This window comes from Bos javanicus, chromosome 3, assembly GCF_032452875.1.
Source record: "Bos javanicus breed banteng chromosome 3, ARS-OSU_banteng_1.0, whole genome shotgun sequence".
Taxonomy (NCBI): Eukaryota; Metazoa; Chordata; class Mammalia; order Artiodactyla; family Bovidae; genus Bos; species Bos javanicus.
Genome location: NC_083870.1, coordinates 7153171 through 7174417, shown reverse-complemented (window position 1 = coordinate 7174417; position 21247 = coordinate 7153171). Strand labels below are relative to the sequence as shown.

The 21247-nt window shown below is 44.2% G+C and overlaps 1 protein-coding gene across 2 annotated transcripts in view; it reads left to right on the top strand.

Moving 5' to 3' along the window:
- Positions 1-21247, top strand: part of C3H1orf226 (chromosome 3 C1orf226 homolog) — a 359502-nt gene that overhangs the window by 281295 nt on the left and 56960 nt on the right. For both annotated transcript variants that reach the window (XM_061400275.1, XM_061400264.1), the window contains exon 5: positions 12082-12190. In XM_061400275.1, coding sequence (XP_061256259.1) covers positions 12082-12190 — 109 coding nt within the window. The remainder of the gene's footprint in view (positions 1-12081; positions 12191-21247) is intronic.

Sequence of the window (21247 nt, the reverse complement as noted above, 5' to 3'; positions counted from 1 at the left end):
TGTCATATTCCTGGGTTGGTTTAGTTGAAACTCGGATGTAAGGTGGGCAGTCAGGGACAGCAGAGCAGTCAGGCACCACTCACTCAAGTGCCCAATGAAAATCTTACCCATGTGAGAATGAATTCCTTTTCCATAAAGAATCTATAAAGACATCCAGGGCTTGGCAAATACCTGGAATAAGGAAATTCACGGTTCCTAGGCGGCATAAAATGTACCACAGCACTGGCTGGATATAGAGATAAGAATAGTAGTAATAACAGTTTAATATCAAATGATGTTTGACAGTTATTAATAAACTAAGCAGATGATTCAGACGTGAAGGACTTTAAGATGGCCGGGGTTCAGATTCTGTCTCAGAGACTGCAGCAGGCCAGATTGTGCTCCTCAAAAAGATATATGGAAGTCCTAGTGCCTGACGTCCATGGACGTGACTTTATTTGGCAAAAGGACTTTGCTGATGTAACCAAGTCAGGATGAAGTCATGGTAGATTACGGCAAGTGCTGAGTCTCACAACTGGTGTTCCTATAAGAGGGGAATTTGGAGACAGAAACATGACGGGGAGATTCAGGGAAGACGGCTGTGGACATGGAGGCAGCAGATTGAAGCGATGCCACCAAAAGCCCTAGGATGCCAAGAACTGCCAGCCACCCCCAGATGCTGGGACAGAAGCAAGGAATAGACTTTCCAGCAGAGGCTGTCAAAGGACCTGACCTTGCCAACTTGCCATTATGACCTTGCCATAATGTGTGTCTTTTGCCTTCCTGAACACCGAGAGGTTAAATTTCTGTTATTTTAAACCGTCCACTTTGTGATGATTTGTGACAGCAGCCCTCAGAAACTAGTACAGATACCTCCCAGCTCTGGGCCTCCCCAGGGGCTCAGTGGTCAAGAATCTGCCTGCCAAGGCAGGAAATGTCAGAGACGCAGGTTCAATCCCTGGGTCGGGAAGATTCCTTGGAGGAGAAAATGGCAACTCACTCTGGTATTCTTGCCTGAAAAAGTCCATGGACAGAGGAGCTTGACAGCCTACAGTCCATAGGGTTGCTGAAGCAACTTAGCCCACGTGCATACACAAGCTTCGTGACCTGATAAAGTTGACTAAGCTGCCTGTTTTCTCATCAGCTGAATGGAGGCTGGTAGTAGTACCTATCTCATAAGGTTGTGAGGATCAAGTGAGTTTTTACATGTAGTGTGATTTGAGCAGTGCCCGGCACTCAAGAGAGAAACGTGAGATTAGCAAATATTCTTGTTTATTTCAGTTTAGTAAAGATTTTTTTGATTGCCTACTATGTGCCAAGCATTGTATATAAATCATTTCATTTGATTCACATAACAATCCTGTGAGACTCTTCTCATACCATTTTGCAGTTGAGAGAACTAAAGCTCAGAGCTCAGAGAAGGGCTGGCAACTCAACTGAGGCTTTGCGGCTCTGTTTTGTCCGTTCTTTTATTCCGTGAAACCAAAGGATCTCAAGGACAACAGGGGAGTGGATCAGGAAGGATGTGAACTTTTGATTATGATTGCTTTTGCATTGGGAAGATTTATGCCTGACCTTTCTCTCCACATACCACTTAAAAGAAGGGCAGTATTCACTGTCTTAGAAGCAAAAGGACAAATTGTTCATGGGGAAAGAAGAGGAGGATGCAGCTTTCTAAGGAAGGCTCCCCAAGCACATACCAGTCAAAGCATCACCCTTGTATTTGTGTGGGCTGGTGTTTTCTCTGCTCCCTGGATCTGGGAGGAAAGCTGTGTCTCTGAGCAAGAGCCTTCAGGAAGCCTGAGCATCCTCATAAGTGTAGGAAGGATGGCTGACCCCAGGGAACATGAACATGCCAAATGTGCAGACCTAGATAACACAGAAGCAGAGGAGAGAGAATGGGCAGCCTGTATAAACAGTTTTGGTCTTCGAAAGCCAACAGCAGGTGACAGTTATTTTGTAGAAATGACCAGTGTTGCAGAGAAGTTAAAGCCTTGAAGTGTATGAAAGGATTGTTGTGGTTTTGTGAGGGACACTGGCCTGTTTTTTGCCTACTTGTTAAGTAGCAAGCAAGAAGAAATTAACATCACAGTGCTTGGCATTTAGAATTGCTATATGGTGGTTTGTGGTTGATTCAAATAAACCAGGAGAGATTTTGTGGGGGCATAAGAAAGCACTTCTAACAGCTGTGGAATTAAAACATAAATTAAATGCTGAGATAGGACGTGAGGGTGCCTTAATTAGACTTTCAAAAGATAAATGTGTATTTGTCTGGCTCTCACTAGGTTTTAAAATTCAATTGATTGCTTACTTCTTATTCTAGGTGCACACTAGAGAGTTGTCATAATAATTTAGACATGTTTATAATGTTATGTCTTGAAGAAACCTTAGAAACCAGCTGTGATCCTTGAATTTCTCCACCTGCAGTTGCGTAGATGGGCCTGTCTCATGAGGTCTCTCGGAGAAGGCAATGGCACCCCACTCCAGTACTCTTGCCTGGAAAATCCCATGGATGGGCAAGTCTGGTAGGCTGCAGTCCATGGGGTCGCTAAGAGTTGGACGAGACTTCACTTTCACTTTCATTTTTCACTTTCACGCATTGGAGAAGGAAATGGCAACCCACTCCAGTGTTCTTGCCTGGAGGACCCCAGGGACGGGGGAGCCTGGTGGGCTGCCGTCTCTGGGGTCGTACAGAGTCGGACACAACTGAAGCGACTTAGCAGCAACAGCAGCAGCAGCATGAGGTCTCTCTTAGCCCGAGGATCCCAAGCTTCTTTCCAGATCACACTGTGTGAGGCAGGTCGGTGAGATATGGCGCAGCTATGGCTGCAGGAGGATCTTGTACAATGTACCCCAACGCCTCAGACAGCCGTGAAGTAAGGAGACCAGTTCCATGAGGGACTGTGGCACCATATCCTGAGTCGATCGCCGTACCTTTATGACAAATAGCAGCCCAGAGAAAGGTAAGTCTAATGGAGCCCAGTACTGAAATCAAGAATGGCTAAATTGAGGGATGAGGAAGAGGAATATTGAATTAACTGCTGATAAAAGAAAACCAGCCATAAAAAAAAGAAAACCAGCCAACGTGATAAAGGGTCCTGGACATACAATGGGAGAGAAAGATAATCAGACTAAAGCAGCAACAAGAAAAACGATCAAAATGAAAGGCAATTTTATCTAAAGATTAGATTAAAATAAGAGACAAAGGGAAAGGAATGATGACTAGGGACAGAAGTGTGAAGCTGTATGAATGCTCCAGGACTGGGTAGGAAGAGAGAAAAACACACCAGTGTTCAGGCAGCATGCACGGGCTGGGGGGAGGGGGAGGGGTTGCTCATTGCTCTAGGTTTCTTTGGTCTGTTTCTATTAGTAAAGCGTTGGAGTCCTCCCTCCAGACCACTGCCTTTTCTAACGTTCTCCCCAGGCCATCTGAAGGTAACACCTTCCTTTGGAGGACCCACAGAAATGCCACAGGCTGGACTGTTCAGGGAATCACTACTCCCATGGGCAGAAGCCAAGCTGGGTTTTCCCAGGACCATGGCTTCATGGCTGTGCCACACTCACTGGTCTCCGTCCTCTGCATTTTCACATCATGCTGCTGCTTCCTCCAGAGGTTTACCTTAAGACTCCGCTGGGTTCAGTCTTCACCATCTACTAGTTACTTGGCAGCTTATCTTATTAATCCTGGTTTGTTTCCATGTGTCCTTGTGGGATAAGGATGTCCCTGCCTTCCAGGACCTTAAAAGAAAAATCTCTGCTCCATGTTTAAACTGGACAACCCCCAGAGAGTGGTGATATTGGGGAAACAGTGATGATTTCTCTTTGTTCTTCCATTTGCTGTCTCCAAGGTTATTTCCACAGTTTTAAAGTATCTGTGCAATGAGTTATAGAATGTCTGTCCATCTACCATCTCATCCACTTTCAGAATTTGTCCAGCCCAGTAGTTTACAGCCACTCTGAAAGATGTTTTATTGCTCTCACTTTATGGATTAGGGAAGAAGGCTGAGAGAAGGAAAAGAGTTTGCCTGGGCCCAAGGCAGGTCTCGATCCTCTGTTCTGAGGTCCCATGCTTTCTGCTGTGTCAGGTCCCAGCTGGCTAGGTCAGACCTGGCAGGTTTTGAGCAGAAGGCAGCTTGGAGACTTCGCTGTGGAGCTCTGTGTCTGTGGGTCTTAGATAGGGGAGCATGGATGTGGACTCAGGAAATGTTCCAGGTGACTCAAAACCCTTTCCATTCTCTGTGGCCAGTGGGTTGAGAGGTCAGCCAGCAGTCCCCATGGAGATGAGGGGAGATAGGGGCAGGATACTAACGCTGGGCTGGGGGTGGTACATGGCCATGCATTTTAGAGTGTGTGACTTTCAGAGAGAGGAATGATAACAGAATAAGATTATGACCTCAGGAAATAAGAAGTGAGAACTTAAGATTCTAACTGGGTCCATAAAGGTGAGACCGTGAAGAAGAATCACGTGACTACCTACATTTTCATATAATGTCCTTTGAGAAGTATCAAAAGCAGAGCTTAAAGTCAAGTATAAGTGCAGAGGAATTCTGAATGCACTGGGCTCATGGAAAAGGCTGATGATGATATATGTATACCTATGGCTGATTCATGTTGAGATTTGACAGAAAACAACAAAATTCTGTAAAGCAATTATTTTTCAATAAAAAAAATTAGAAAAGAGAATAGCGCATGACAAAGAGAAGTTCTGAAGTTGCTTTGTTCTAACCATGTCTCTTCTTTTTATTGTTTTCCCTCAAGTAGAGAACTATTGGATCTTCAAACTAGAAACGCTAGAACATAGGTGATTTGAAAAATGGAAGAATTTCAAAAACCATGATGAAATAGGCAGGTGTCCCTCCCTCCCTCCTTTAAATGTGTCCAGGCCTTGCTCACTTAGGACCTGGGCTCCTAAAGAATGTGAGTACAAGTCATTATTGGTCACCTTTGCAAAGTCATGAGGAATAGATGAGATATGAGATTACAAGAATAAGACATTTCACTTGTCAGAAAAAAGGAAAATCTGGGTCTAGGAGTTACAGATCAGTGAACTTGTCATTGCCCCTGGGCAAAATTCTAGAAGAGATCATTAAGCAGATGATCTGTGAGAGCTTGGAAAAAGAAATAGTGATCACTCTGAGCCAGTCCTCAAAACCAATTACCAGATATGCTTAAGAAATCTGCCTTGAGAGCAGTTGTGCAAATTAGCTTCCAGTGTTGAGGTGATCACAGGGTGAATAAGCAGTGAGATGCTATAACTAAAGAAAAAAAAAGATCAGAGAGGCTTTGCTAAAAATTCAGTTCTAGGGCATAGAAAGTATCCAGATTCACTCTGTGGTGTTCTCATCCCTTTAGGAATATGCATTTAGTTCTGTAAACTATATTTTGAGTCATTGGTAAATTGGAGTGTATATACAGAAAAGGTTAATAAGGAAGATGGAGATCATATTTACTAAGCAAACAACTCATCGTGTGTTAAGGCATTATGCTAAATATTGGAGGGGAGTTAATACTATGAAGAGATCACTAATTCACCTATTTCAGATGAGGAATGAAAGAGTAATGCTGACTGAGTAGTTTGCATAACGCCGACAGCTAGGAAGTGGCAAAGCTAAGACTTCAACCCAAATCTCTCAACCCAGAGCCTGTGCTCTTTATTACCAGAGCAATAAGTAGTCTAGAAAATGGACTGGTCGAGGAACTCTTGAAGAGGAAAAATGAGAAGAATAAATATAAATATGGTGATGGTTTCCAAATATTCAGATGGTCACCACTTGGAAGAAGGATTAGCTTTGTTCTCTGAGACAGAACTAGGGCATTAGTATGGCAGTATTAACAGCAGTTACCATTTACTAAATATTTGCTATAAGCTGATCTTTCTGTACACATTTAATTTTTAAACCTCATGGATGAGGTATAGTACTGTGATTACCCCCACTTCTCAAGGGAAGAGCCATGAGGAAATCAAGATAGTGACCAGGATCTCACAGCTATAAGTAGCAGAGCCTGAGGCTATAATCCCTGTCTGTCCTACACCAAGGACAGTGTTCTCAGCCATTTCTCTCTACTGCATTCCTGTTGGTAGATTTCTAATCAGTATAAGGGGAAATTCCCAAGTAATTAGAAGCCCTCAGAAAGGAGGAATGGATACTCTAACAAGAGTGAATTGCCCGTCACTGACAAATGCTGAATGACAGGGGTGCTGGGTTGGACACATCCGATGATTACATAGGTATCTTTCTACTCTGTTTTCCAACTTTTTTTCTATTTTCCTAAGAGAAACACATTTACTTATTGATTAATAGTCAAGGAAGTGGGGGCAGGGGTTGGTGGTGGGTCTTGTGGTTTTTATCAGTTTGGCAACTTGAATTCCAACATGATGATAAACCCCAAGTCCAATTCCTCCAAGATATTGTTTATATTTCAGTTATTTTTGGTAAGTTTATGAACATAATCTGCAGAAAATTCTGTTGTTTTGGCTTTAAAGCGTATAGTTTCATTACTGAGTGAAAATTACAATTCTATGCATATTTTGAAATAATGCCAAGAAATTATAAGAAATTTGAAGTCAGAATAAATGTAAAAAGATCTTTTGCTTTTGTTTAACCACTCAGTCATATCCTACTCTTTTGAAACCCTGTGGAGCTCACCAGGCTCCTCTGTCTATGGGATTTCCCAGGCAAGAATACTGAAGTAGGTTATCATTTCCTTCTCCTGGGATTCTTCCCAACTCAGAGATCAAACCCATGTCTCCTGCATTGCAGGTAAATTCTTTACCGCTGAGCTACCGAGGAAACCAGTAAGATCTTCAGTTCAGTTCAGTTCAATCGCTCAGTCGCGTCTGACTCTTGGTGACCCCATGGACTGCAGCATGCCAGGCTTCCCTGTCCGTCACCAACTCTTGGAGCTTACTCAAACTTATGTCCATCGCATCACTGATGCCATCCAACCATCTCATCCTCTTTCGTCCCCTTCTCCTCCCGCCTTCAATCTTTCCCAGCATCAGGGTCTTTTCCAGTGAGTCAGTTCATGCTGGGCTGGATGATGCACAAGCTGGAGTCAAGATTGCAAGGAGAAATATCAATAACCTCACATATGCAGTTGACAGCATCTTTATGGCAAATGATGGAAAGCAAAGAGGAATCAAAGAGCCTCTTGAGGAAGTTCATGAAAGAGGGATGTGAAAAAGCTGGCTTAAAACTCAACATTCAAAAAACAAAGATCATGGCATTCTGTCCCATCACTTCATGGCAAATAGATGGGGAAACAATGGAAACAGTGACAGACTTTATTTTCTTGGGCTGCAAAATCACTGCAGATGGTGATTGCAGTCATGAAATCAAAAGACCCTTGCTCCTTGGAAGAAAAGCTATGGTAAACCTAGACAGCATATTAAAAAGCAGAGATTTTACTTTGCCAACAAAGGTCCATATGGTCAAAGCTATAGTTTTTCCAGTAGTCATGTATGGATGTGAGAGCTGGACAAAAAAAAGGCAGAGCACTGAAGAACTGATATCTTCAAACTGTGTTGCTAGAGAAGACTATTGAGAATCCCTGCACTGCAAGGAGATCCAACCAGTCCATCCTAAAGGAAATCAACCCTGAATATTCATTGGAAGAACTGACGATGGAGCTGAAGCTCCAGTACTTTGGCCACCTGGTGGAAAGCGCCAACTCATTAGGAAAAGAACCCTGATGCTGGGAAAGATTGAAGACAGGAGGAGAAGGGGACGACAGAGGATGATATTGTTGGATGGCATCACCAACTCAATGGACATGAATTTGAGCAAACTCTGGGTGATGGTGCAGGACAGGGCAGCCTGGTGTGCTGTAGTCCATGGGGCTGCAAAGAATTGGATACGACCTAGTGACTGAGCAACAACCATGTCCCACCCACAACACACACATACACACACACGCTCGCACAATCACAGTTCTTAAAACCAAAGTATGAAGAAATAAGGGTTCTTGGAGTATATTTTGTAGATTTAGAAATTTGGACCTGAGCCCTTAATTTGTTGATCTATTAATTTGTGGGTGAATGAGGTCACATGGGAAAACTTCCTGCTTCTTGATTGTATTGGTGGATATTTTTCCAAGCTCTTAACTATTTGGCTTTTTGGTTAGCTAGAGGTTCCAGGCTTTTAATAACTTACACATTAAGTTTCTGATCTCAGATATGACAGAGCTGTCTCCAAAGAGCTCTAGTTCAAAGAGCTTGGCTTCATTCATGCCCAGGCTGTCATCATGTTTGCCAAAAATGTGCTTAGTCTACAAAGGTAGAGTTCATACTAGCTTGCTACCACCTGAGTGCCTTCCATGTCTCTGCGTCTTGTTGGCATGTGCATCTGCCTTCCTGTCTGCTCTGTCCATTTTAATTCTAGTTCTCAGTCCTTAGGTTCCTGTACGTGTGCTCAGTCATCTCCGACTCAGTGCGACCCTATGAACTGTAGCCTGCCAAGCTCCCCTGTCCATGGGATTCTTCAGGCAGGAATACTAGAGTGGGTTGCCATTTCCATTGGGGTGTTATGTAATAATAAATGAAAAACTCAAGAATCAGAGGAGCTTTATGTGTGACGCATCTGAACTAACAGGATCTGTTTTCTGGGGGGAAAATGAATAGCCAAGCAGAGTACATTATGGGTGCTTATTAATGACAGCAAGGATGCCTGTCTCCCCTCCTATGCAGATGTTAGGAACCTCTGTGCCAGTCACTGTGCTGGCACCTGAGTACCAAGGTGTGGTCCTTGGTTCCTTCAAGAAGCTTCAGTGTAAACATCATAATGTGAGATATGGGCTATGGTAAAGGTGAGCCCAGGGGTGTCAGCAGCTCAGATTCGGGGGCAATGTGGGCAGGGAAGCCTTCTCTGAAGCAAGTCTTCAAGGATGCCAAAGATGTCACCACAGATGCGGAGGCAGGCAGCTGTATGCAACTAGTCCTGAAGAGCTATGTAGGTCAGGCCTCTGGAGAGGGATGAAAGCAGAAATGTAGGTACTCCATGCTGAGGAGTTTGGGCTTTATCCTGAGGGCAGTAGGAAGCCTTTGGTTTTTAAAGGGAAATACCAGGAAGCAGAATAGAGAGTGGATTGGCAGTAGGTGAAGTGGGAAGCAGAGGGACCCTAGGTGAGTTGCAAGACTCTAGATGAATAGTAAGGACCTGTGGACCAAGGCAATACTGTGAGATTGAAGAAAAAAACATTTCAGAGATGTGTCAGGAGATGGACTGCAGAGAACCTGGTCATGATGACAGATATGGGAGAACAAAGGAGGAAGGAGTTGAGGGTGTTACCCAGGTCTCTGGCTTGAGTGGACATTGCACCCTTTATCAAGAGGGGGCTCAGCCACTCGCCACAGCTGGAGAAAATCCACATGCAGCAGCAGAGAGCCCGTGCACCACAACAGAGACCCAGCACAGACAAGAAATAAGTAGAAAAGAGTTTTAAAAAAGAGAATATGAGGGAGGGAGTAAAGCTGAGAAATTCTTTAGTTTGCATGTAACAAATCTTCTGTGTAAGAGTAAAAAGATAAAGCTACATTTTAAGCCATGACGTGAATTTTTAAAAACTGATTCGGGTATAAAAAAGATTTTGTAATCATTGTGTTACTTTAAGTGCATTTTTAAAAGACTTAAGAAAATTTGCTGTGTTAGACTTATGGTTACAGTCTATGCTTAAACATTTGGAAAAATGCAATTGACTGCATAAAAACTGCCTATTTATAGTTGTTAAAAGAGTTTGTAAATATTTGGACGGTTTTGCATTAAGGATTAAGCAAACATTAAATAACATACAAATAATAAAAAGAGAGGGCTTGGGGGAAGGAAGGCCATGCTTGCTTGGGGAATGCAGGGGAGAGGATTAGTTGGGGGAGGTGTGATGAATTTGAAGCTTGAGAGAAGATCAGGAGGGCATGTCTGGGTGGGCCAGGAGCTCATAGGATATGCTGAGATGCAGCTGTTGGCTTGTCCCTTCGGTGTTAGGAGGACACTTTGGCATCATTAGAAGGATCAGTGCTCTGTGGTGTGGGCCCCCTAACGTTAGATTAGCTTTCTTAGAAGCCATATTAAATAAACATAATAACCTCAATTTCAGTGTTGTTTGAAGTTGGTGGACATGTGAGATGAACTGAAGTGACTTTTAGTGGAATTCAGCAAAGAAAGTTCTCAGGGTGAATTTGGATTTTTTCTTCACACTTCTTGGGGTCCTTTGTCGGAATCTCAGTAAAAAGACTACTTAGAGGCTATATCAGCAAGAAGTAAAAAGGTACTTTACTTGTTATTTGATCTTCCCAATAACACTGCAAGGTGTCACTGTAAAAAGTCCCATTTTATAGATAAGAAGACTGAACCTCTGAAGGTTACATGGCTTTTGTGTGCATGCTAAGTCGCTTCAGTCATGTCCAATTCTTTGTGACCCTGTGAACTGTAGCCTGCCAGACTCCTCTGTCTGTGGCATTCTCCAGGCAAGAATTGGAGTGGGTTGCCATTTCCTTCTCCGGGGGATCTGCCTGACCCAGGAGTCGAACCTGTGTCTCTATGTCTCCTGCATGAGCAGGTGGGTTCTTTACCTCCAGCACCACCTGGGAAACCCTGCTTACCTTATAATAATAAATAGTAAGGGGCAGAGCTGTGACTGTGACTCTAAATTCCATTCTCTTTCTGCTACACAGCACATACCAGGCCTGTGAAATCCGGGGATAGAAAAGTTGTGTTTTCATTGAGAAAAAGATATTTTTTGGAAATGATGTGGTCCTAGGAGGTTGATCTGGAACATGGCTGATTCAAGCTGATATATGACAGAAACCAACACAATATTTAAAGCAATTATCTTCCAGTTAAAATTTTTTAAAAAAGAGCAACACTCTCCTTGGGTCACCCTAGATCAGCTCCTCTGACATACCCCTGAGACTCCCCTCCCCTGCCCCATGCTAACAGCTCTCAGACTCGGCATTTCTGGTGGTACCCCGGCCCAGGTCTATCTGAGAGCCAGCACTTGGGGCCTTGCTTTTGATTCTACCTTTTGCCAGCCTTTTCTCTGCCTCTGCCCCCGCCCCCGCCTCCCACCCATGGCAGCTGGACAGATTCTTGAGTCGAAAGCATCAGGCAGGCAGTCTGCTGCTCCATAACCTCGGATGGCTTCTCATCTCACTTGGAGTACAGCCCCTGACCTTCAGGGCCTCCTGTGCCCTGGCCTTTGACGGATCCCCTGACCCTGTCACTGACCACACTCCCTCGACTTGAGCCACGCTGACCTTCGGGCCACTCCTTGAACTCTGAGAGCACCTTATCAACACCAGTGGGCTTTAAAACTTGTTGTCCCTCTTCCTGCCCTGCTTTTGCCCACGTAGTGCTGTGACAGACGCTCTCACATTAGGTCTCTGCCTCTCTGCGTGGCCTTCCGTTCTGAAATAGCAGCCCCATGCTCTGCCCCTTCCTTTTCTTCATTTCTTCATGCCACTCATTTTCTATTTGTTTATTGATATCTCCTGCCTATGAGCTCCATGAATTCCGGGGGCTTTTTTCTGTCCTGTTACTTGTACCTCTGGCTGCTGGGACAGTGCCTGGCCCCCAGTGTGCACTCTGGGGGATTGCCTGACTGATGGAATAAATACATGGATGCCTCGGCCTGATGGAGAGGGATGGAAAGTGGATTAGCTGTCACCAAGGGACCTAGATAATGAAACAGTGCCTTAGTCTCTCCCTATGTGGTTAGCATTGCTGGTTCCCTAAGTCTTTTCATTTGGAGGTATTAGGAAACCTCCCAACATTTCCCTGGATTAGAAGCAGACTTACTGCTCTGATAAGGATGGAAATGATTTTTTCCTGTAACCTACAAGTTACCAGGAAAGATGTACTGCCCAGTGCTAGCGTGGGGTCCACATCCTACCCGTGTCCACCCATCAGCCTCTGGAGGTCACTCACGGAACATCAGTGTTTGTACAGCTTTCGGAAAGTACCTCCTGCATTGTGGCTTTCATCGGAAGGAGGCCTTCTCTAAGAACTTGATTGGAGCTCTGTCTGCAGGGTGTCCTTAAACAGAGGTTTGCTTGTTGGAGATTTGAACCTGAGCCATTTTCAGTGCATTTTTCTGTTGTTCTCCCTGTAGGATCTTCTACGTCTCTCATGATTCCCAAGACTTGAAGATCTTCAGCTATATCGCTCGAGATGGTGCCAGCAATATCTTCAGGTGTAACGTCTTTAAATCCAAGAAGAAGGTAAAGGGGCCGGCATTGGTCATCTCATCCTCTGATGGAAGCAGAGTGTTCGCAACATTTACCTGTCTCCCTGTTGATGGAGAGGCAAGATTTGGAGGTGGCTATTTGAATGCAAGATATAGGGCACCTCTCTCAGTAGTCAGTCATTGCTTGTATACAATGAAATTCTCTTTTAGTTTCAATTTTAGTTTCATTTGAACTTGGTACTTAGTTGTATGCAAACAACTGGAGAGATCTCAGCCACTGGAAAAGTGCTCTGGAACGCAGCAGGCAGACAGCTCCAGGAGTGATGCTCATGTTGGTGTGTGGTAGGAAAGAAGGTTGCCACTCACTGAAGTCACCCTGCATCATAATTCTGTATTCTGATCAGTGACCTCCAAATATGACATGGTGGGATCTAGTTAGACTTTGTGATGTTGGTTGTCCTGGATGGTTATTTTGGTACAGTAACCTTGATGCTTGAGTAAATGCAACTTTTGCAGTTCTGTGGAGACAGGGTTCCTCTCTATCATGCCTCCAGGAGTCTAATGCACAAAACTGGGGTTTGGAAACATGGGCTGTAACCCCTCTTCTCTCCTGGACCCCCTGAATTATGTTAGGAGGGTCAGTATCCCCCTTGGGTCTCAGCTTCCCTCTCTATAAAATAAGGAGGGGCATCAAAACAAGCATTTCCTAAAACGTATCCTGTAAAACATTTACCATCCAAAACATTAAATATGTTAACATTTAACATATTAAAACTATTTAATTTAAATGTGCTAGAAAGTCCTATTGCTATTGCTATTGCTAAGTCACTTCAGTCGTGTCCGACTCTGTGCAACCCCATAGATGGCAGCCCACCAGGCTCCCCCGTCCCTGGGATTCTCCAGGCAAGAACACTGGAGTGGGTTGCCATTGCCTTCTCCAATGCATGCAAGTGAAAAGTGAAAGTGAAGTTGCTCAGTCATGTCCGACCCTCAGCGACCCCATGGACTGCAGCCTTCCAGGCTCCTCCATCCATGGGAGTTTCCAGGCAGGAGTACTGGAGTGGGGTGCCATTGCTTTCTCCGGCTAGAAAGTCCTAAGTTAGAGAAATCCCTTTAGCTTTAACCTAGCATTTCTCAAACTGAATTGGCCATGAAATCATATTTTTTCCATGTATATGTGTTAATGTCCTAGGAATTACTTTTCTGTAGAAGAGAATTGGAAAGTACTATTTGTATCTGTAAGGTCCCTGACAGGTAAAGGTGGAATGATAAGATTCTTAGCACTCTAGACACAAATCAGTGACCCTGACTTTCTATGAGGACTACTTCTGAATTCTCTCCTGCTTGTCCCTTCTTCGATGCCATGTGACATCTTAATGCATCTTATGTCCTAAGACATCTTTAATAGATCGGTGGATACTGTGCCAAGTGGGGATAATAAGAATAAAACATGATAGGGTCGGGATTTACTGTAATATTATGTATGTCCCATCTCCCACCCTGGCTCCACAAAGAAAATTATACTTTGCTGATTCAGCCTCTTCCTTTAAGGAGAGGTATGCCCTTAACCCACCTATTCTCAGGCTTTTTAATGCAAATGGTGGAATCGAAGGGAAAGAGCCAGAACTGGAAAGGTAGACAGAAGAAAGGGCAGGTTGCCAGATTACACCTTTAGGTAATAGTACAGTTGAGAAGGGGAAAGAATGAAAGTAGGATATGAAAGAACTGATAGAAAGAGGAGGAAGTGTTGCAGGAAGGGGGACCCCTTCCAGGGCTCGAAACTGGGCTCTTGTCTAACACTTAGAAATGAATTGTCTGCGGAGACACATGTGCTGACAAAGCAAGAGACTTTACTGGGAAAGGGTGCCCGGGTGGAGAGCAGTAGGGTAAGGGAACCCAGGAGAACAGCCCTGCAAGAGGCTTGCAGTCTGGGGTTTTATGGTGATGGGATTAGTTTCTGGGTTGTCTTTAGGCAACCGTTCTGACTCAGAGTCCTTCCTGGTGGTACACGCCTTATTCAGCCAAGATGGATGCCAGAGTGAAGGATTCTGGGAGGTGGTCGGACATGTGGTGTCTCCTTTTGACCTTTCCTGAACTCTTCTGGTTGGTGGAGGCTTATTAGTTCCGTGTTCCTTACCAGGACCTCCTGTCGTAAAACAATTCATGCAAATGGTTACTACGGTGCCTGGCCAGGGTGGGCCGTTTCAATCAGTGTGCTTCCCCTAACAGAAGGAGAAGGACAGAAAGAAAAGCCAGAGGGACTGGAGATGAGAATTTAGGGGTTGAGAGAGGGAAAAGCACTTGTGTGGTTTTGAAGTGTAATGGATCTCGGAAGGAAGGAAAGGAAATGCAAAGTGTTCCTGAGACTTACAGACCGGATCGTCTGCAGGGTTCCTCAACAGAAACAAAGACTAGGATTCCCTGTCATTCATTCTGAGTGCTCCACTGTACTCTTAGTTTTGTCCAGCGACCGGACTGTGTGGATCTGGGACTTTATATTAAAGTTACAAATACCATATTTTAATTTACAGAGTCCTTTAATGTTTAATCTTACTAGATCCTTCCAAAAACCCACGTGAAGAAGTTAAAATGGTAATTTTCATGGGATAAGTGAATTGAAAGATTAAATGACTTGCCCAAGGTCCCATGGATAGGCACTGACTGGCTAGAATCAGGGAGACATATAGAACAACAGGATTTTGAGCAGGAATTCTAGGTAAGGGAGATCGTTATATTTGCTTTGCCATCTGATCTGGTACAGCAGTGCAAACACAGTGGGATCGTCCAGGCCTTCTGCCAAAACCTGAGTCTAAGAACGATGCCCACTGGAACTTTGATCTTGAAGAGAAGCACAGAATGAAGTTCTTATTACCCAGTGACAAAGGAGTAGTCATCTGGTTCCCTCTCACACCAGTTTTGTCCATGTCTCCGAGCTAATGCTGACCTCTGGCTCTCTTATTTTCTCTGTCCCTTTTGCCCTCACCCACTGAGACTGTAACTCTTCCGAGCTGGTTCTCAGGCCCTTTGTTGGCCTGTAGCCACGTGGATGAAGGAACTGTTTACAGACAGCCTGGGCTGTGAGCCCCATTGCTGCTGAACTATAGGTGGAAGGGCTGGTTTCCACGCCAGGAAAGAAAAGTGAATTAATTGTTCTGCAAAGGAAACAGAGTTGGGGAGGAGTGGGACCACGTCTGCAAGGTTTTGCAAGCTTACCCTGGGTAGTCTCCAGATCTGGTGATTTCCTCTCTTATAAAGCATTTCTGATTTGGAGAGATAATAGTTAGCTTGGGAAGGAGTTTTAATTGGCAAATGGTAGGAATACTTAAGAGGTGAGGGGGAAAGGACTAAATACCCTGAGTAAGTGTGTCTGGTAGGGTTGTTTTTGGTTGTTGTGGGTCAGTAGGGAGCTCTCTTGTCTAGCTCAGCGGTAAAGAATGAACTCCCGCAATGCAGGAGCCACAGGAGACGTGGGTTCAATCCCTGCATCGGGCAGATCCCTTGGAGGAGGGCCTGGCAACCCACTCCAGTGTTCTTGCTTGGAAAATTCCATGGACAGAGGAGCCTGACAGGCTACAGTCCATGGGATTGCAAAGAGTCAGACATGACTAAAGCGACTGAGCACACACGGGGAGGTCTCTTGACTGGAAGCCAGTGGACCTGGGTGTTCTCCAGAGCCTTTATGTTGATCATAGTGTAGAGAAACCTCCTATGAGCTCCTTGCTATGTTAAGGCTTGGTTATTGCTCTTCACATCATGTCATGTCCCCAGAGTGTCCTCATGGCATTTCCCATGATGGGCTTCTCGTGTGGGTCATCCTTACCTTATAGTTCACTGTGGGAAATGTGATTGTCTCTTCTATAGTTAATAATATGGGTCAGATTCTCAAATTGCCTGGTAGATCACCTCCCTGCACCTGGCTGCCAGCACCGTGGTCATTTATACCTATGGATCTTCCTTTAGTTACCCATATAGCCAATGTGGTTCTCGTCTTTGGAACTTTAATCTTGAGCTGATTTTTTTCAGTTGGGCCTTCATCAGAAGTTAGGTAGCAGAATATTGTAGGGAGATAATATACTATCAGCCATTCATCTGTTACTCTATATTATCCATCCTTATATTATTAAGTCAAATAATATCCAGTTGGAGAAGGAAATGGCAACCTACTCCATCCAGTATTCTTGCCTGGGAAATCCCATGGACCGAGGAACCTGGTGGGCATCAGTCCATGGGGTCGCAAAGAGTCGGACACGACTAAGCGACTAAGCACATAAACCATATCCAGTCAGTTTGGGTTACTTGCTATGTGCTTGTGACTGTCCTAGACTCTTCATTTAAATTATGTTTATTCCTTCAGCAGCCCTGTAAGCTGTAGGTCCTATGATGCGCTTCGTTTTATGGGTGAGAAAATGGAGACTTAAGGGATGTAACTCATAATAAGTGGTGCAGAGGCTTCCCTCATGGTTCAGTGGTTCGAACTCTGAGTTCCAGCTGCATGGGGCTCAGGTTTGATCCTTGGTTGGGGAACTAAGATCCCACATGTAGCACACCACCACCACCACCTCATCCCCAAAAAAAGTGATGAAGTTAGAACTATACCTAGAAACTGACTCTGGAGCTTACCTCCTTCACCACTGCATTTTATTATCTTCATCAGGAAATTGCATGACTGAGGAGTAACCTATTTCTCCAAGGTCTAGTTGTAAATGAACTCTACTGTAACTGTTACTGGGGTATGAAGAGTTCCTTAACTCTGAACGGTCCAAGTCGCTTTGACACAGATTTTCCTTTTTTTCTCTTAATATCTTTGTATGGTTTATCCTAACTCCATTTTATAGTGGGAGAAAGAGAGGGCCCAGGAAAGTAAATACCTCTGGTCACACAGTAAGTCAGCAATGCCCCTGAGATAAGAACCTAGCTTCCTGCTTCCTAGGCCAAGCTTTGGCCACTTGACTCTGTTACATGAAATTCATAAAATATATGTGAGCCTCTCTGCGTCTGAGTTTCTCCAGCTACCAAAGAAGATGAAAGGCATCCCAGAAATGCTGATCTGTGGGTGTGGAGTGAGGTGACCTTCAGGAAACAAATTCCGTGTGACTAAGAGGGATCACCAGGATTGTAGTGGGGAGATCCCAGCACTGTTCAGACCAGCGCCAGCAGCAAAGGGTTGGAAGAGGGTCTTTTCCTCGCCCGGAGTGTTAGTGACACTTCCTAGCAACACGGCTTTCCCATTTGCCTCCTTCGGGGATGTAATGACAGTATTCATTTGCAAGGCCTTTTGCCTCCTGCGAAGCCTCTGTGTGTATCTTGACCCCTCCTGTGTAGTGGATGTCCCGCTCCTGTCATATGCTCCCAGCCCCAGGTGGAAGTGGCTGTCTGCCCTGACTAAGTGTGACGGTACTTATCAGTGCGTGAAGTGCTGGTGATTAACAGGAGCCACAGGAATCTCCCCATTATCTTCACGGGTAGCTCCTTGAAACTGTTCTGCCTGCAATCACGGCTCAATTGGTTTGGGTTAGGAGAAATCATTTCCTCCTGTAATACTGCCACCATCAGGTTAGGGGCCACAGCACAAAAGTGTCCTTAAGGGCTTGCCATGGATTTTGCATGATGATGTCAGTTATGTGCTAAAGAATGAGTACTTTCCTGGTCAAGTTCAAGTTAGGGAGGAGAGATAGGTCCTAAATTTAGGGAAGGAGGCTCTTTTTTATATTTTAAATGTTAGTGTGGGGTTGAGTTGAGAAGTCAAAATACAGAAATCCTAAGTCTCAGAATTCATGTAGTCCAAAACTCTTTGTTTATGGAGAGGAAATCAGTACCTGGAAAAGTAAATTCACTCACATGTGGTCATCTAGGTGGTTACTGATAGTACTGAGGTTGTAACTCGGCCCTCTTTTCTCTATGCTCCTGTGGTTCATGGACTAACAGAGCATAAGGAAAAACCCAAAAGTCCATTGGAAATGATAAGGTCTACTATCTCCTGTCAATGTTGAAAGTGTAAACCTACTTTGAAACTAAGCTTTCTTCATAGTAGCAGTATTCTGGTGTCCAAGGCATTGCCTTGATCAAATTATAGGATCAAGGCCATTAAAGAACCTGTTAGACAGAAACCCAACCCATTTCTCAGTTCAGAGCCTGAGTTTGTTGGGTCTTCCTCTACGTACAATTTCAGGTGTATTTCCTTGCTTCAGCATTGCAGATTCTATAGATTGAAATCACTTGATAGATATAAGCTTAAATCTTTTACTAAGGTTCAAAAAACACATTAAAGAAACATGAACTTCAGTTCTATTTTTGCTGAGATTCTGTGGTGTTAAGGTCAAGAGAAGGCCACTGTACTTTCTGGCCATGATAAATGGCAAGAATGATAAACCTGTGAGTTATTCTAGAACTGACTTACTGGGCTGAGGTTTCTTAGAATTCAGACGCACTTGGCAAATAAATCTCCAGTTCTCAGAAGAGACAGAGTGGCAGGGGAGGGGATGTAAGCTGGGGTAAAGGGCTGGTGGACTAAGAAAGGTGTTTACTTGGAGGAGGTGTGCCCCCAGTCTTCTCTTCTTTCCCTGTCATTGTCATCGTCATCGTATACACCTTGCATTTTGAGCTTCTTCTAGTCACCTTGGGCTTCCCAGGTGGCGCTATTGGTAAAGAAGCTGCCTGCCAGTGCAGGAGACATAATAGACATGAGTTTGATCCCTGGGTCAGGAAGATCCCCCGGAGAAGGACGTGGCAACCCACTCCAATATGGTTGCCTGGACAGAGAATGGAGGAACCTGGCAGGCTACAGTCCATAGGGTCGCACGGAGTCGAACACGACTGAAGTGACTTAGCATGCACTAGTCACTTTCCTTACTTATCTGATGACTCCTTTACTTATTGCCATGAATTACGAAGTAGAGAGGACTTTTTCCAGGACAGTGAAATTCAGAACACTGCCACAGTTATTTAATAAATCAGCTGTAGAATAAGACTAACAGTAATTATCATTCCTTACATATATGCAGCACTCAAAAGATTCCCCAGATTTACAAGGACCAACCAACAACAAGATGGCTTAAAATGAAAACAGAAAATAAAATCATGATTGACCATTATTTTCCTGTGGGCCAGTAAAATGCAGAAATCAACCTTCTGGTTTCTGTCTTTCTAAAGGTACCATCGCAGGCTCTTGTCTGCTTTTGAGTAGATAGCCCACTCTCGCTCAGAATATAGTGTTATTAATATTTTCATGATTTTTGCTGCAGTTTATCAGATATTGATGCTGACTACCAGTACAGTTGGTACCCTCATTAAGCATACAGAAGAGACTAGCTATTTCTTGCATTTGACTTCTGTGTTGGATTGAGGTTGGAGAAAGAAGGTTTTGTCGATATGATTAAATAGATGATTTAAAGAAACATTTCTGGGTGCCATTTGGGTAAATGGTGTAAAGTTCTAAGACAGCTTCTTACCCAGTCCTCTTCTTACAAAATTGCCTGTAATTGGCACCCCCATGGGCTTCAGTGCACCCCATCTGCAGCCTAGAACCGCTCTGAGGTTAGATATGCCCTCTCGGCTTTGAAAACATCAAAGCAGCCATATCCGTTCTAATCTTGACAACTGAAAGTCCACAGATACTTTAGAGTTGCTAACACAAAACTGGCTTTTGGACGGGAAGATTTGATCCATGTGGCCAAGTACTTTCAGTGGCTTATGTAATGCTGAACTGGATTTGTACAGAAATAATACAGTATAATGATGCTTTTTTTTTTTTTAACCTAGCAAACTCCAGAGAATGGTCATATCCTAGAGCTGAAAAAGGCTGCCTTGCCAACATGCTGGTTATTTGCTCTGCTTCATCCCTGGCTACCTTCACATCTCTAAAACCCCAGTGTGCTTTCCAAAGGTCATGAAATGTGAGCACTTGCTTCCTGGTGACATGTGCAGGCCATTGGAAGGGGTTTTTCTTAAACCTTCTCCCTCTTGGATTAGACCTGGTTTATAAACTGTACATCCCAGCATGTGTGATTCCTGCATTACAAGGTGCGGGCAGAACTAGTGTTCTTGCTTAGAAGGCTAGAAGGTCCCGTCAGCACGTGGGCTAGGCCTGGTGGGCAGGCACCAGTGTGGCCATGGAAGAGCAGATGGTTCCAGTGATGGGAGCTCCTGCCACGTGTGGGCTGGCCCTCCTGGTCACCTGCAAGTAATGCTCCCCCAACAAGGTTCTTATACAGAATCTTCTGAAAGTAGACTTTTCCCTAGTGAAGGAAGAGGAGCCTACAAAGTCAAGAGACATCTGAACTCACCTAGCAGTTGTGAGAGAATTGTGAGAGAAGTGGGAGTCTTCCAGCCCCTTCTAACTGCTAGAGTGGTGAGTGGGAAGGGACAGTCTCTTACATGTATATAATCATTCTGTGAAGCAGATAGGGTGGCTTCATTATGTATTCAAATGCAGAGAGCTCTTCATAAAACATGCTACTGTGTCCTTTTACTGTGAGTGGAAATACAGCCTTCACATTAAAGAGGAGTAAAGGATAAATCAAAACGTTATTCAGCCCTGAATGTGCCAATCCATAACTCTTACTCAACAATTTCCTTGCAGCAGAAACCATCACTCCAGCTCGGACCAAAGATGGTTTGGCCCAGTTCTTCTCTGTTGCTATGGGGACAGAGAGATGATGATGTTAGCCCTTTTGATGCTAACTTACCTACATTAAGAGTCAATTCCCTTCATGTCTTCATGTTTCTGTTATTGATAAAGTAGCCCAGCCTTTTCTGAACTACTGTTTGTTTTCTGTCTTATTTCCCCTTTGGTGCAATGAATTCCATATTCAGAATAAAACATTTCTTGAGCACTTGGTATATGCCAAGCACTGTGGGAGGTGCTCTCATATATGTTAGCCATATATTTATTCCTCTATGAGGCAAAGGAGAGAGCATAAACACCGGTGATTCACTTTTTCAGTTGAAGTTTACAGAGGTGTTTTGTAGTGCAAATGTGAGGAAGGGAGGCTAGGAAGGAAATGGGTGTGGGGAGTCATTTCTAACATAGGGAAATCAGGACCAGTGAACTGTAAGTCTGCATTTTCCACTTTTTCCAGGGAATCAGATGATA